This window comes from Eutrigla gurnardus (assembly GCF_963514095.1).
Source record: "Eutrigla gurnardus genome assembly, chromosome: 17".
NCBI lineage: Eukaryota > Metazoa > Chordata > Actinopteri > Perciformes > Triglidae > Eutrigla > Eutrigla gurnardus.
Window position 1 is genome coordinate 5,595,172 of NC_139928.1, and position 18,565 is coordinate 5,613,736.

The 18,565-nt window shown below is 42.3% G+C and overlaps 1 protein-coding gene across 5 annotated transcripts in view; it reads right to left on the reverse strand.

The window, feature by feature from the left end:
• fhod3a (formin homology 2 domain containing 3a) overlaps positions 1-18,565 on the reverse strand; it is a 44,809-nt gene that overhangs the window by 19,733 nt on the left and 6,511 nt on the right. For all 5 annotated transcript variants that reach the window (XM_084032360.1, XM_084032359.1, XM_084032358.1 and 2 more), the window contains exons 3-5: positions 17,078-17,145; positions 1,826-1,893; positions 174-279 (exon numbers count right to left, since the gene is read on the reverse strand). In XM_084032360.1, the coding sequence (XP_083888486.1) occupies positions 174-279; positions 1,826-1,893; positions 17,078-17,145 (242 nt within the window). The remainder of the gene's footprint in view (positions 1-173; positions 280-1,825; positions 1,894-17,077; positions 17,146-18,565) is intronic.

Here is an 18,565-nt window from a genome sequence, read left to right on the forward strand (position 1 = left end):
TGTAAAAACCAATAAAGCGATGTGTTAAAGCCATGCAAACAAGGAAGAATTTATTTCTTATAGGTGTATTTTTGATTCACCTAAACAACTTATTGTAAAGTATATTTTACACTAATGTGTGTCTGTATAGTGTGCATAATTGTTGCTGTATCTGATAATGGTGAACTTTATACCTCTTAATATGTAGTTCTGGTAGTTCTGGTCAGCTTCTGCTCCCACCTTGATGAGACATGTCAGACCTTCAGCCATCACAAACTCATGGACCAGATCTTTGTCATCCTGAAGTGAAAGGGAGACAGAGAGAAGGCATTGCATAATATGTACAGGATAGAAGTACAACATAATATACACTGGCTGTGTACTTAGAACCACTCAAAATCCCACTTAAAACATGCTTTTATCCATGCATTCTCTTTGGTCACCACTTGATGTCAGTAATGTGCAGGATTAGGACTGACTAGACAATATAAACTTTCAATCCCCCCACATGTCCAGGACAGCTGACACATGTCAACAACCATGTGTTTTGCAATGGGTTGCTTGTGACATATCATCTCTTATGACAACAACTACATTAAAAGTATGATGAAAGAATTTGAAGGGAGCCGTTTGACCAAACTCAAAGCCTTTAAGTACACTATCAAATTTGTAATTTATGCAGATTCAAGAGGTGTTGGTGAAAAAAACACAACCTGGAAGAACCTCTCATTCAACCGTTACTCAAATGTCACTTGTGTATTTTTGGGGGCCATTAAAGTGACAACACGCTTTCACTGGAATCGTCACGTCCGTGCAGCTTTGTCAATGCTCAAAGCTTCAAACTGTGACTCTGCAGAACCCTCTTTTAAACGTCAGTCATGGCGTTAATTACATCTACACCGTATTTTCAAACAAACTCAGTTATGTTTAGTAAAGATCACAGCTGACGTCAACTTGCCTGAACTTGCCATGAATGACAGAGACTGTCCACACTAATTCAATTAAATTCACCGAGCACCTCTGGGTGATGGTATTGAACTCAGACAGGACGGTGATTGATGACCCTGCGTATCTGGGACTTTACAACATGTACAAAGCAGCAATAGTGGTTATTTCAGCCATGACTGATGTGGAGGTAAGCCCCGCCTCCTCTCTGACGCATCTAGTTGGCGTGACATCAATAAATACAAGTGATGCTACAGTTTAACTCATGTGAGTAACGCAACACGAACATAGAAATTAATGTAATGTAATTTTAAAAAAACTTTAAAATGATTGAAACGTGTTTGTGTGTGTGTGTGTGTGTGTGTGTGTGTGTGTGTGTGTGTGTGTGTGTGTGTGTGTGTGTGTGTGTGATCCAGAAAAAGCCCTTGGTTTTTTAGGTGGCTGACTCTCATCTTAAAATAAAGATTCACAAAAAAACAAATGTCAACACACACACACACACACTCAGACACACACACATACACTCACACATACACAGGTACACACACACACACACACACACACACACACACACACACACACACACACACACACACACACACACACACACACAGATACACACACTCAGACACACAGATACACACTCACACACACACAGATACACACACTCAGACACACACAGATACACAAACACACACACACACACAGACTCAGACACACACACACTCAGGCACACACACACACATACACACACACACACACGCATACACACACACACACAGGGAGAGAAATGCCACGTTGATGGAGATCCCAGTCATCATGGAGGCGCACAGCGGCCACAATAACCAACTGTTTTCTGCAACAACAAACTGACAGTAATTGCATGTGAAATATGCGTTACCTGAAAGATTTGCTTCAGAGAGAACAGTGCCCTTCTCAAGTCACGTCCATTGGAGTTATACAGTCTTTCTGTAGAGGCAGAGACAAAGAAGTGGTTACTTGTCTGTTATTCCACAGAGGGACACATTTCAAAGTGCTCGTACACATAATGAGAAGTGATTCTAAATAAAAATGTTTCCACCTGACTGTGTGAGCCTGTGAGCCTGTTTACTTGTTCATTTCCCTGTGAACCTTTCATCTCTCACCGACCCTCATGCGTTTCACGACTCCATCAATAAAACATGGAAGCAAAATGAGTCTCAGCTGTGCAAAAGTTGCACAATAGTTTGATACGGAGAGAGGAACGCCGGGAGAAGGTGGAACCAATCACGGCGCTCGGCTGTGACCACCTGAGGCAGACGGCACGTCATCACACACGTTCTCCGCTTCCTGACTCGCAGGGCAACAAGTGCGTGGTTGCCCTCTCTCTCTCTCTCTCTCTCTCTCTCTCTCTCTCTCTCCCTCTCTCCCTCTCTCTCTCTCTCTGTCACACACACACAGCGGTGGTGATTAGAGCTGTATTGGAATGTTAATGAGCTGCTGGCCGGGCTTCAACAGTGAGGTATTCAGGTCACGACACGGAAAGCACTCAGAACTGATGACTATACGAGCTCTCATACCATCGTACTGATATTAAGCCTTATTATAAGTATTATTATCAGCATTGAACACAAAGAGATCATTAATAGAATCCTACCATATTACAGAGCCCTAAAATGTGGTAATTTGTGACCCTGAGAACTGAACTTGCTGTACTCAGTGTGTTTATAGTACTTTATCATGGCCTATGTATTCCTGCCACAGGGGCGGCTGTGTTGAACCACAAGGTTGGCAGTTTGATCCCCGGTTCCTACTGTCTGTTGAGGTGACCTTGAGTGAGACACTGAACCCCAAGCTGCTTCCCAGGTCATTTCATGTAGCCTACCTGTTATGTAAAAGGTGACATTTGCATCAATAGCATTACAAGCACCGTATTTCTACTATATTCTCAGTGTATACTATTTATTCAGTATATTCAATATTTTGTTGCTCTTGTATTTTCATGTACATGATAATACACAGACATTTTTCCTCACTGCTCTGCATTGAGCTCACAGTCTGTTCGGTTGATTGTTCACACCGTCGTGTGCATATGAACAGTTGTGTGTTCAACTGTGTCAGCAGGGTGTCTGGGAGTCTGCCTGTGCAAATCCAGAGTTTGCATGTTGATGACAAATCCTCCAGTCCATCAGGAGGGGGTTAAAAGCGCACGAAGGCAAAGGCCCGCTGTCTGGAGCTCAGTGGTGAGCTAAGTGAGACAAGGCCAACCCAAGGCCAAGGTCAAAATCATTATCATTCCGCACACAGACGAAGAATTACAGGCCTGTCCGTCCGTCTCTATCTCTCCACTTCTGTGAGATCGGCAGTGAAATTCATGAAATACATCTGCAATCTACGGCAGAGATAATCAAATCATCCGAATCATTAGTGGCAACTGGCAGTGAGCGTCAAAGTGTGGGAACTAAGAAGTTATTCCAACCTCGCCAAAATAAATAACATTAACATTTATACATAAGCATCAAAGAGGTGGACTAAGAGAAGGGGAATGGAACGAGGACAAAAAAGGAGCGGAAAGGAAAAGAAAAGGGAGGAAAGGGGTGACCACTGAGTACAGGCCACGGTCTGATTTGAGGAGAGAAAGCCAATTGCTTCTGGGTAATCAAAGCAGAGGACATAAATGAGAAGACGTGGAATTCCCCTTCCAAAAATACACAAACAACATACATGCCTCTGCCATGTCCTGAGGAAAACGTTGATTTTTAACCTTTAGACCAGTTAGTGTTCAAGGATTTACCGATTCTTTTACCACATTTTTAGTGTCCAATTTATTATTTTAGTGAATAACAATTCAGTAAATCCATATCTATGTATTTTTTTGTTACATTGTTTTTACCAAGTTGGGAAAGCATTGAAGCCAAGCCTGATGTTGCCTTACATTGGCCTTGAAAGTGACCTTTTATTTGGTTAAATGCTATTTTTCTTAAACATAGGCGGCAGGTGCAATAACCTCAACAAATCCCTTCCTTGTTCTCGTTTCTCTGGGTTTCCCTGGAAATAAAGTGGCCACTCAACGGTGCAGGGAACACTTCATCTGGCCCTTGACGGTCAGCGGTTGATGCAGGCGGTCACGTGTAATGTTCACGTTCTTTAGGCAGGCAACCTTTACCAAAACGTCTGCTGTCCGTCAGCAGCATGTCAGCGGCCGAGATAAAGCGTCAACTTGGCTTGATTCGCTCTGGTGATCCAGTGGGTGTCAAAAAGGTGAGCGTTATAATTAGCAACAATGTATACACACACACACACACACACACACATTGTTGGCCATCTATAATGCTGTCATCTCATGAAAACATTTATTTAATATTTTGATCCCTTCACTTCTTAACATATTCTTTATGTCACGACAATGCAAACCTCTCTACATTATTGTCTGTGCTACAGTTTTAGGTAAACTGGACTTAGGGAACTAATTTGCTTAAAAAGCCTAATTTCACGTTCTCTTTCCCTGGCAAACGCATGCAAGCCAATCAAGAAATATGGATCAGATAGAATATAATTTAACAGGTTTAATTTCTATTTACTGTCACTCAAAATTCAAGTATCAATGTAAATGTAAATGTAAATTCAAGTATCAATGTAAATGTAAATGTAAATTCAAGTATCAGTGTTGCATAGATAGGACCCATTAAGGGCCAGCTATGTGCAGGCTAAAGCGTGTGCTTCATCATCGTAGCTGGATACAGATGTGCAGAAGGCGAGGGGTCACGTTGTCCGTACCAGTTTAATTCTTTAACAGACTGTTGTTTTTAATGTTACATCTAGCCATCTCCATAAGTCATTTAATATAGCAATGAATTCTAAAAAAAATTTAAAAAGAAAGAAAAAAGTGATATGCCAGATGGGTGAGGTCATTTCTTTACAAAAACGAAACCCCCCTCTTTAGTTTTCAAATCATGGTCTTGATGCTCACAGTCTCTCATTCAGTAAGTGAATGTGTTCAAATTATTAAGATGTTTTTTCAGTCTCACAGTCATGCCAACATTAATGTTGATACCCTGTAATCACCTAAAAGTTGGTCTTGTCAACCTAATGAACCCTCTGCTCCAGAGTAAACACAATTCAACGTGCTAAATAATCAATGGGCCATTTTCCCTTTGGCAGGATTTCGGCCTCCAGCTGTCTTAACACTGTGCGTCGGGCGTGATGGTGCATTCAAGCAGGAAATAACTCAAGCAAATGACTCTCAACCTTCGACCTCTGGGCCAAACAGCTTGGCCTGACAACACAGTTCTGTGCTTGTATTCTCTAGAGGGAGACTGTAAAAACAGCAAAGCACAAACCAGGAAGATAACACATCTTCATTAGGTGACCTCTACTGGTCTTAGAGACAGAGGAGTAGATGTCGGAATATGCGACGAGGAAGGAGAGGAAAATGGCAAAAGGATGTTTTTTTTAAAAGGCCTGTCCACGTGTCTTTTGCTGGTCATTCTCCTTTTTTCCTGGCCCTAGATTTTATTATTGTCACATGAAAAGCTGAAACACTCACTGGGATGTGTCATTGTGGTCTGAGCGTGTGCTAGAGTGTGTGTGTGTGTGTGTGTGTGTGTGTGTGAGCCAGTGCCTGTGTTTTGCTGAGTGCAGACAGACAGATGAAGGAAAGACAGAAAGGCACATTTCATTTATAGGTTGGTTTTACTGTTTTGTTTTGGAGGACTCGAGGTTCTTGTCTACGCTGTTTCACCATGACCTCACATGCACTGCAATATGTCAGCCTTAATGAGTCATGTAGTTCCATATTCCATCTTAAAAATGTTTAATTTTACTTCAGCTGCACACAGTGTTTATACTCCAGAATTTAATAATAAAACATGTTTTTGCAATTGCCAAGGCATGAAAACTTGTGGTACTTGCTGACTCATGCAGCCGATCTATTGACCACCAGATACACTTGCCATACACACATAGTCTGCTTCAGTACGTTTGAAATTCTATAACTTTTTTTGCAAATAACCACACAAGAGTGTCTACATGAGACACATGATTCAAATCTGAAAGCCTGTCTGTGTAAACACTGCCACAGAAACACCACACTCAATTAGCCCCCTCACCTGCTCCCAGAATGCACCTGCAAAACACCTGTCACCTATTAGATCACTTAGAAATCAGAGCTTGGACACTACAAATGGGATTCAAGTTTTGCTCTTTGATGTCCACAACAATGGAGTCCAAGTTTGAATGAATTTGAAAGTTAAATGTATTTAATGCACTTGCAATATACTATATATTTGTTTCAGACTACAACACAACTCAGTAAATTGTCTTTGATATTGTTCTAATTATTAAGAATAAACACATGCTTAATAAAGTAATTATTTACAGTGTGCTACAAATGAAAATACAAAAGCCACTATATAATAGTGTTTTATATTTAGCACATCAGAGGGCAGTTGTGTGTGTTGTGTGTACAGTTTGATGTAAACATACAATTTCATAAGTGTTTATGAAATGTTTGCTTTTGAAAGAGATGTAAGAAATTATGTTTTAGTAATAAGAGACTCTTCCAGTATGCTGGGCTTCTCTATAATTGGAGCTTTATCGAAAGAATGTCTTGGTACTGATGGAGCCTGTTTTACACTTCCATTTGGTTTCTCGTTTTTTTTATTTTTTTTTTATCTTTATTTACATTTTAAAATGCCTCAAGAAAAATACTCTTCTAGTCAATCATGGGTTAAAATGTCTGTTATACAACTTGATACAATATAAATAAGTTGCCTTATGCATTATATTATAACAATGTGGGAACATGTGGATTAGCACACGTGTGTGCGGGAGTGTCCTAATGGTGAAACAGGGATTCCCCCGGTGCTGAGGCTGTCTGCTAAGTCGTTCAGGAGTAGTCAGATGCCTCCTTCCCCTCCTGCCATAATGAGATTAGTTCTGTGACCCTTCAGCTTTGACTAATCCCTCAACATTTACTGCACCATCTACACATCTCCAAACAGAAAAACACACAGGCCAGCTCAGACTACAGTAGGCCTAATCCAAAGCAATTATACTCACAACTGCCCTGTACTTGGTTTGGTGCAATACTTCATATGCAAAACCCCAAACAATAGGCAGCAGATGTTTCTTCAAGTCAACCTGCTTCCAGAAACAGTGGTGTGAAGGTGAGATTCTAAGGCTGACAAGAATACAATGTAAGGACAAACCAAGAGAATCATGAAAATGTGTTTGGCATTTAGCACATGAGCTTCAAGACATCCATCCATCCATTGTCTACCGCTTATCCTGTATTCAGGGTCGCTTCAAGACATTTCAAGTTTTATAAACACGGTTTGGGTACCAGTCCACTGTCAGTGTCTGGCCCCTGCAGCAGCTCTAAAAACATGTAAGCGGCCCAGCATCAAACTGTACCCAGACAATGATGCATGCAAACATGTTGCAGCTGAAGGAGCATCATATATATTATTTCCCCAGAAGGAGGAAACCCTAAACCCTGTGGGTACAGTCTTTTGTTTTAGCCCAGCACTCAGACACCTGATTCAACTAATTAACTAACCATGCAATTCAATCAAGACCTTGATGAGTTGGATCAGGTGAGGTATGGACTACACAAAAACCTGCATCCACCCTTCTTGGATAAGATAGGACACCCCTGCCATAAACAGAGACAACACCAACAGAGTTTGGACAAACATTAATCAGGATGCCAGAGTCACAACTCCAGATGCTAATGTTGTTCTGGATCTGCTGAATGTGCAGGCAAATGTTTTATAACAAGTTCTCCATATCAATGGAAAGGTGATCAGTCAATGTATTGCAGATTTAATTGACTAAATTTATATTAATAAATGAATGCATTATCAAAAATAATAAGTACGGTAGCCATTGCAAAATAATCCTAACATGCAATTCCTCTCAAGACCACTAGATGCTGGCTCCAAGTACAAAGTGAAATCCAACCTCTCTCTCTAATTAAACAAATTAATTTGATATAGTTTTGCAGCATTTTTGGTTTTGTTTTGTTCATTTAGTAAATTTGTTTTAACTAGACTAAAATTCCTGACCTGGTTGACCCGCAGTATGTACGTAAACCTGGTCACAAGAATTATTTCAGTGTCACACATCTTTATTGGGTCACGGATATTTACATATAAGCATGCACTGAGGTCAACTAAGGGTAATATTTTTCTGGATGGTGCAACGGTCTACAAGTTCACAGCTGGTGGTCTCGCATTAAGGCCCAGTTATAACCGCTGACTCGTGTTCCTGGAGGATTTCATTGCACCCCTCTAAAAAAGCCTCCACGCGGCTGTCCGGGCCAATCAGTCAGTTGGCTTTCAGACAGGAATTCAGTGGGACCTAAAATAAAAAAGTGAGAGCAGCATGAGGTGTAATAGCACGCTGGAGAGCTTGATTTAATCCCAGGAAGTCTTTCCCTCTCTGTGCTGGTATCGTGCTAAATATAGGTCTGTTGGGCATCTAACGTACTTTGAATAGCCTCGATGCTGGGTCCAGTCTTTGTTCAGGTCATGCAGTGCACTGTGTGTTTTACTGCCTTGTAGCTCAATAATCAGTCAAGGAAAAATAAAGTCAACTGGACGATACACAATTATTTCCAACGCAGGTTCACCTGTTCCAGGATTTCTTTTAAAACTAGTCCACTTGTGTCTTCAGCTGATCATTGGAAAGGAATTTCATATCATTGGCAGATTTGTTGTCTCTTGCTTTGAAGACAACTCAATGCCAAATTAAACAACGCCTTAATACTGAGCTTTTCACATTTCTCTGTAGGGGCGTTTCGTATAGCATTCATATGCAAAGACACCGTTGGATGGTACTTCCTTCTTGCGTGCACATGTGTGAGTGGCATGTCCATGAGTCTGTCCTTTAAAAGAATAAATACTCCATCAATCTGTCATAATCGAATATCGTTTGGACAATAATGCATGAGTTCAGTCTGTTGTCAAGTGAAGTGAAAAGGAAAAAGTTGGCAGGCAGCAAAGGCCAGACTGCGGAGGATATTTTGCCACTGTCTATTTTTCGTCTGTTGGTCTTGGCCTTCAGTGTGAGTGCTGGAGGCTGCTGATGGTACGGATGACGATAGAGGCCCCAGGGCCCACAATGTGTGTGTGTGAGAGAGAGAGAGACAGAGAGAGAGAGAGAGAGAGAGAGAGAGAGAGAGAGAGAGAGAAAGAGAAGGAGTGTGAGACCTCCAAGGTTTCGCTGTTGGATTCGTGAGATTTAAAGAGTGGCGACTGGACACAGATCACACTATAGGCTCGGTAATGACGCACACATACCTCCACACAGGCATTTACCCACAACCCCAGGCACGTACACGAAAACAAACTTTTATATGATTCCCAGAAATCCCCTGCGCAACAAATGACAGCAATATTTTATAGTTTACACACTGATGTACTGTACACACCTATTGTACATACACACTATCATATAGGCAGCTAAACATCTCCAGACGGTAGCCTTGAACCCTGATGAAGGATCTGTAAAAGAAGCTCAAAACACAGATGTCGTCAGGAAGGAAACTCGCTGCCACACAGACACGTATAAACACAAGCTGCTCGCTACACTTCCCGACATACTCCAAGACCAGAACGTGCCCGTTGCCCTTCATGTGCCCCTGGCACTTCCTGAATTAGTCAACACACACACACACACACACACACACACACACACACACACACACACACACACACACACACACACACACACACACACACACACACACACAGGAATAGATATCCACAACACAAACACAAATACACTCAGCTTTTCTTACAGGCACCCTATGTTACCACGGTGACGACAGGTCCGGCAGCAACAGGCAGCTACAGTGCTGCTCGATAGTCACACACTTAGTTACATTACTGTGTCCACAGGGAGTGATGACTCATTTTATACTCACACCAAAATGTTTATTATTAAAATGTAATTAGGGATCAACCAGTTATCGGCCAAAATATTCTACATTTTTACTTTGTCTCTGATGCAGCTGCCTGTGTCTGTCTCTTAGTGCACCCTGCGGCCTCACACATATCCGATAGTTTACAGGATCCAAAATCTTTTTATTTGGTACTGTTTTAAATTAATTTCATCCAACTGTTGTCATGTGAAGGAGTTGCTGTGTGTTTAATCTGTGATAATAGATTGTCAAAGAACGTGACCTGATCTGGCGTGCAGCCAGACACAAAAGCTGATTGTGGGAAAAATTGTGGTGTTCAATCCCACATAAAAGTGTGCACGTGTGAACCGAGCGACCAGTGTTTTCTCTCATCCTTCGCCATCATCTCCCCCTCCCTCCCTCCTCACGCTTGCTGCTGATGTCATTGTTAATTGACTGCATTCGTTGGCCAATGACATGTCAGAAATAAGACTGTCAAAATGAGAAGATAGATACTACTCTAATGCACGTGCGGTAAATGTGACTTTACAGTCACAGGTTAGCATAGCTTAGCATAAAGACAGCTTTTGCTGCATGCAACTGACATAGTGGTGGTGCATTTTTATACACTCTGCATGTGCAAAGACAGAAACAAGAAACAACAATTTGAACCAAGCGGAGAGACGTTTGTTCAATGAGAACTCATGTGAATTACAAGAATCCAAATGCTTATTTCAAAGTGGTTTAAGTGTCATCTGGCTGGATTGAGTCTATAAAAAAAGAGTATCCCAACAGAGAGGAGAGAGGAAGACAGACATAAAAGAGAGGAAAGACACAGTCAGAGTGAGAAAAGCAAACACAGTAGGAACTGAGGGAAAAACCAGAGTAAGACTAACAGCTGCCAGAGCGGGTAAACAGAGGGTATTCAGTGGATGTGCTGCTTGCTGAGTGGATTAGCCGAGTGAAATCTTGCTCTGACTCATACCACACTTGCCTGTTATTATGCTCCTCCCTTGCTTGTGTGTGTGTGTGTGTTTATTTCCGTGTCTGACCCTAATACAGTGACACGATGACATATGACACAAGCTACTGTATGAGGGGGTTCTGGCATAGTCGGGTTTATTAACAGACGGGGAAGAGATCATATGGGTTCCTTTTTTTAAGGCTAAATTCCATCTATACATTGTACACATGATGATGGAGGGCCCATTAACTCAGTGTGTGAGTGTGTAACACAGATAACTAGAGAGTGGGGTGCAAGACTGCGACATCAGTAATCTCTGAATCAATTTGGAAATTAATCTGCAGATAAACTAAATTAAGAAAAGATAATATACCCTGTAAAGAATCAGAGGAAGTATTTGTTTCTGTTGGACTCGTACAAGAGCATGATTTGCACTGCATGGCTTACACATATATATTAAAAAAAGGGACAAAAAGGTATTCTCTCTATTAAACTGCCAAAGCAATATCCCCTTACTTTTCTGGTCGGGAGTCTGGAACCCCAAAATAGCAGCAATCACAATGTGTGCTAAACTTCTACCACCTTGGCAGAGCTCTCTCTTTCCTTCACTCTCCTCACCTGTAAGTCACATGACATAACGTTTGGAGCTGCTGGCCAACCGCTGTCTGGCAGGTGCATTTCCTGCTCGGTTTGTTTTCCCCCTGTGTGTTTCCCTCCCTAAGCGATTCCCCATCTCTGGGAATCGTCCCTCTCCCCGTGTCTCTCCACACATCCCCTAAACCCATCATCTCTGAAACCCCACGGCTATAGATGAGATGCCAAGCTTGCAGCTTCTCCAGTCTATGTCCTCCTGGATGTTTAGCTTGTAGTAATGGTGATGTTTTATTGCATTATGTAATGGTTTAAAAAAAAAAATGATTAAAACAGACCAGCCAGAGGTTTGTGCAGGCACACGCAGCTGCACATATGAACAAGCCCAGACATAACACACATGTAATGTATTTCACATGTAATGGAGGGAGCAGCAGCACGTCGTGCCACTGCACAACAGCTGGCCTGCTCATATTTGGTCAACCCAGGGAAAACCCTGCCACATCCACAGAAATCAGTGCACTGCAACATACGGGCACCAAACCACAGCAACCGATCACGCTGCCTTTAAACACACAGCTGCAACATACAACTGACTACACAGCCAAAACCATGAAAATGTATATAATCACATCTAGTTGTACTGCACAATATGGAATGATGAAGTCTGACAGCTGAGTGTAAACAGTTGTGATTCATATCTGCTTGTGGCTTAGAGTAACACACAACATATTTACTTTGTTTAGAGCGGAGCCCCCTTCACCAGCCTGATCTACCGTTAAACTGTAAGAAAGCAGGACGGCCAGTTATTTACAACTGGAGACAAGCTGAAGAGTGCTACTGCAGTAGGAATTGGGAACAGCTGCAGGATAGATGCGTGTTACGGGCTTCTCTACAGCAGCTCCTGCTGTAAAGTTATTCCACCACTTCCACTGCTCTACACCTCCATCCCTAATGGCTCGTCAGTCCATCTCTCCATCTCCCACAGCAGTAAGTAAGGCATGACTCATGTGGGCCCAGTGCTCCCAGTCACTCCTCAAGCTGCTGGTGAGGGGAAACTACTCCTCATCCCCCCTTTCTTTCTGTGAAACACCAATGAAAAAAAAGAAGATCGGGTTGCCCTGTAATGTGAATGCACAACAGCCGATTCCTGGCAATGAAGAGATAGTGAAAAGAAAATACGGACACATAAACACACGTGTTGCACAGAAGATATCATGTGTCCGCGCAGATAAAACCGATTGAGTGACAGGTCTAAACCCGCCGAAGAGCGTGCAAACAATTCATGGGCAAAATACTCCCGTTGACTCACACGTGTGCACACAGAGGGATCACAAGGCACAGTTTCTCCAGCCAAAGCCACAGGTGTCGACGAGAACAAAGAGTCACAAACAATATGTGAAGCTGAGCAGAGTAAATATAGATTTAGAGATCAGGGCGGGCGGGCCAGGAAAAGAACGAGGTTGCTGGGGTTGAACAACAGAAGTGGAGGGGAGATGGAGATAATGCACCATTTGGACCAACGTAGATTAAGAGAGGAGGAAAGGGAGATGATGCCAGCTTGAGCAGTTGCACAGATATAAGTGTAAGCGTGTCAGCAGACCCATATAATGTGTCTAGAGTTTTACAACTGTACAGCCACAGATGTCCTATACCGAAGCCCCCTCCCAGCTTCCCCATTACCAAGCATTATCTCCCTGTCACACCATGTCATTACCAGACCTTATCTCCCACAGCTGGGTTACACCGGCACAGTAAAGCGCTGTTAGAACCGGCTGTGGTCATCTCTTTCTGCAGCATCTCAAGGCCAGACTGCTGTCACTACCACCGCACCCCCCATCGGTGGAGAAACAACTGAATAGGAACTCCTGCTTGTTCACTAGAGACCACCGTGTCGGTAAGCTCATATATTTACAGAGATTTTAACTGATGCCACCAAATCCTCGAAAATATCTCGTTACAGTGTTTCAGTACACTATACAACAACCTTTGTTGTTGTATAGTGTCTATTATTACGTTTTTATCCAATCAAAAAAAACCACAGGAATAAAAAGACAGATGCAACACAATCTTTGACTCCTTTTTTGACAAGCTGTTAATTTGTTATGTAACAGCCCGACCAGGGAAAATCCAAGCAAGTCAACCTTCACTCACCTCCGGCCCCCGCCTCTCTTTTACAATTCTGCGGGGGGTGATTAGAGCCGGATAATTGGGGAGCAGAAATCCAGCAGTATAGGAGCCACATTTTTTTGTAAAAAGGGCTGAATTCCAGAAGTAAGTGCCAGGGGATTGAAAAGGCTCCAAGACACATGCAAGGGCTTTTGTTCTGCACTGCAGCTCTTTTGTTTCACCTGCTGTACAGCTCATTACAGGGAGCTTTACCTGTCAGATAGCATACTCTCTCTAAATTTGATCATAAACTGTATTTAATTACTGCATATCCTTTCGCTTCAGGGCAGGCTGGGAAATGAGGCCTGTGATTCTGGTGATTCTGGTGATTCCGGTGGAGCATTTAGCTGAAAAAGAGATATTTGGTGGTGGAGACCAAAATAGAGCTGTAACACAGTGAAGATTGGACTTTGACCCTCCTCTTCAGAAACACTGAAAAATGTTGAGTTACATACAAAAAATTGTTTATTAATGTCATAAAATAATTGTCAAATTGCTATCAGATATGCAGATCGTGGTCGTGCCTGTTTTTTTTAATATTGGTTGGGTCATCAGGGCATATTACACATCCACACCGAACTAAGTCAGAAACCTAATACATACTTGTTTGAAGCTCTCATATTGTGGAATGTAATGAGCGCTGATTGATCAGATTGAAGATAGACATTATTCCTTCCAATCATCCTCTGACTTCCTCAATCAGCCCTTTTTTCACCTCTTGCTTCCTGTAACTCGCATTTAGCGAGTGGAGGTTGTGCTGCCTTCCTCGCGTGTTCCTGCGCTGTCAACACTTTCTAAAGATAACACCTCCACTTCAACCACCACCCCTAAATCACCTCGCTCCACCCGTCAGCTATGGTCTACAACAACTCTGCTTCGATGGAGACTGCTAAAAGGAACCGGTAAACAAGGGTTTCTGATTGACTCTGAGGGGACTGCAGACCGTGGGGATCGACTGAGAGAAGGGGATTAAATAGAGGAGGCCGGGCACACGAGTAGACATTGAGCGACAAAAGACCAAGTGAAAAAAGATGCTTAAGTAGATGCTTGTTCAACCTGAAGATGAGGACACTCAGGACTCCTGGCCTGCATAAAAAAAAAAAGATACATTCCTGTTTAATTGACCCATTCTCCGGGTGTGGAAAATGCAGTCCTGAGAAGAGCCAGATCATTAAAGTGCTACGAAGGCCTCTCCGGTGCAGACACATTGCCTGCAGAGTGCTTACACCGCAGCAGACTAAGTCACTGCTTTGCTGACCATGCCAATGTTTCTCCTTCTGATAAACAACAGAAAAACTCATTAACTCACACACATTATCACACCCTCACTCACACATACACGCATCACGGAGCATCCTTAATCCCAAGTTGGCAAACCTGAATGTAATTTGATCTTTCACTTTCTTGCCAAGATATGCCAAGGAGGGCTGCCTTTCTCATTGTTTTATCCTTTTTCACTTGTGAACTTGTGGCCCCGAAAGAAGATGAACCCTAAGACCCTAAGATCTCCATCACAGTTGACCTTAATTTGATCAAATCCTGATCCTTCTCAATCAATCCCTGAGGAATTGATCCTTTCCCTCATTTCCAAATCATTATTATGCATGTTGCACAGTCAGCAATCTGTGTAATCAATACAAAACTATAACATGCAATCCCACTTTACTGACCAACTAATTGTGAGTCTCAGATACTTGATTCCACAAACAATTTGTGTCTTTGATTGTGACAGACTTTTAATTTAGTGGACAGTATTCTGACCACTCAGCGATTTGACGGTCAAGGCCCTGCAGGATTAGAGAGCGTTAAACTGGCAGATGAGCGGATAGCTGAACTGTCTCATTGAAGCATGCTGAGAGGGGGTGGGAAATCAGTGGATCTCTAAAGTGAATGGATCACTACCACTCACTCACGCTATCTGATTATATGTCTGTCTAATGCTGCAGAATTACAAAGTGGAAATCCAGAGTATCAACTGCAGTCAGGATCTGGTCGCTGCTCAGCATCTGTGTCATGCTGAATAAAATCTAGATTGCAGGCAATTTAGTGAGCAAACGCTATCATCAAACCTTGGCAATGGGCAAAATTCAAGCTTCTCTTATACCCTTCAATAAGAAAAATGCATCTTCTCTTCTTGTAAGTTGTTTTTCAAATCATGCAGAGACCAGCAAATATAGCCCGGCTCTGTTTTTTTTTTTTCTTCTTTCTTTCAAACCAGGATTAACCATGGGAAGATCCCTCATAAGAGTGTGTGTATGTGTGTGTGTGTGTGTGTGTGTGTGTGCACCGCCGCTGCAGAATTATGCAAAATGTTCACATGATCATTAATATCCTCTTGTGTTTCCCCGATGGGGCTTAGCCTCTCCACATACTCACGGTGTGTAGCAGTGATCAGTGTTTTCAAAAAGTGAGCGATATTTGAAAAACTCATAAATATTTAAATAATAAAAGAATATTAAAACTTATTGTTTGATTATGAACTTTTTTTTCATTTTATAACTGCACTTTAAATGTGTTAGTTATGTCATATACTAAACTGAGGAACGAATGAAGTATTTTCTTTATGTGCACGTTTTCTCTCTGTAATACCATTAATCCTACTCCTAGTGACCTTTCACCTCGTCACGTTCTCAGCCAATCCTATTCTCGGGTCCAGATTTAGCACTGCTATCACTGGCATGGAGAATGTTGACCATGCAGGACAAGTCTTGGAGGGAGCACAGGCAAAGTGTGGGCTGATATAGAAAAGGGAATACAGTCGCCCAGTCATGGGCTGTTGGCCAACTTATAACGTAATGATGAAACAAACAGAAAAATCATCCATGTGTGTTCGAGGTACATTATTTGTTATTTGTCATTTGTAAGCAAGAAATACAATCCCTGAGTGAGAAACAAAAAGCCATAAGGCCGATGGTACTGCATATGAGTTCTCAGAATCAGAGTATTGGACAAACTGACATTTTGATCCGATGGTAGTCTGTGGTACCAAAGTGTTGTTGCTTCTGTGTTGCCTGACATCTCCTAGCATTGCCTTTGTCCCTTGAAACTCTCTCGTTCAGTTCTATTTTCCCTATACTTTTATGGTAACATTTCCTCTTTTGTGCTCCGATCGTTTCTTTAAGCCCTCTCTAACTTTCACAGCTCCTCACACCTCCTGCCCTCGTCTCCTCCTCCTCCTCCTCTCCACATTACAAACGGGGAACTGTGGAGGACATCGCACAGTGAAGACTTCTCCAACTCCAAAAGGGAAACAAACTGAGCTTACTTCACTTCCTGTCCCTTAACCTTGCAAAAGCTCCCATCGTGTATGTTTAATGACATTACTGACATGAGCACAATACCACGTTGAGTATGGAGATATTTCACGAAGCTTCCTCTGAGTGTGAAGTCTCGTGTCTGACCCCAGCATGCTCCACGTGTAAACCCCTGGACGGCCATCTAAGCGTGTAGTACAGTATGTTCCTACATGTGCTGATGTGTGTGTGTGTGTGTCCAGGGACAAACTCATGTTAAACACACACATAAACATGTCACAGAGCACTCACCGATGCAGGCGTGCACACGCACGGTCAGCTGAGTCCGTAGAACAACGCTGTGCTTCTTCCCTCTGGACCTGACAACGAAAGAAGCAACAATATTTGTCTTTGTTTCTGTGCTTTCACTTCCAGCGACTCTTCGTGAACACGTCTCATGTATCTTCTGGAATCAAGTGTAATGTCCGTGGCATTAGGGGAGCGATCTGTCTTGTTTCACAATTTAGTCACACTTGAGTCAAGAGATGAATGTAGATTTTTATTTTGTTCAATAGAGAAAAATGTGTGATATATGTTACTTGTGCCAAGGAAAAAATAAATCATATACATTATATGAGACAAGGACTTGTTATGATGGACATTTTTTTTTTTTTTTTTCAGCTGGCATGATGGGAATAGTGCAGACAACCCCACCCCCCCATACTGATACACATCTGAGCCGTGAGGACAGACAGCAAATTTGTGCAGCAGCAGACACAACACACACACACACACACACACACACACACACACACACACACACACACACACACACACACACACACAAATACACAAATACACAAACACACACATAAACACACCTCCACATACCACCGTGAGCACACAATCATACAGCAGATTTCCAGTGGGAAAACAAACATGAAGGTGAAATATGATGGTATTTTGAGAGCAACTCAAACTCTCTGTGTTGTTATCCTTCAATCTGTCGGGGTGAATCACTGACATGCTGATAGCATCCAATCCAAGCAGGGAAAGCATTGCTCTGACACACAAGACACACGCGGCTGCAAACATTTTGCATAACATGCGGCAAGAATAACACACACCGAAACAAGAAAGCAGCTGGCCTGCTGTCCTTCTGTTAAGCTGCTTTATCACTTTGCTCCAAAATAGAGCCAAACTTTTTAACACGATCTGCTGAGATGCTGATAGCTGACTGCCTTTTTCTTGCTGTCAAAATTAGACTCAAGATGTCAATATTGGATGTGAGGATAAAAACAAGTTTGTTTTGGATTACAATGCGATTGATGGGATTAATTATACTTCATATTTTGATTATCCAGATCAATATTTTTGACATATTTGAAATAACACAAAAACAGCTCCTGTGGCTTGGAGGAACTCTACTAGCCGCTCTGCATCACAATCTACAGAAGTATCCTAGCACTTTTTCTTCTCACAGATCTTCAGTGAAAGTGCACTCTGAGCCGTGAGGACTTGTTTACAGTCAACTGTGGTGAGCAGTGTCCTGCCACAGCAGGGGAATGTGTGGGAACATTCAATTCTGGGTGACAATCCCTTACTACTCCTTTTAACACTCTTCAGTGAAAAGGCCATATTCAGTTTCCCACTTCATGCTGAATCCATGATGAAGACAAGCAGATTTAAATGGCCAGGTCAACATTGTTGTGATTAGGGAAGCTGAAAATACAGTACGTGTGAATATGTGACACGTCACAATGCTATCAACGCAGAACAGTGCCATCACAACAAACTAAT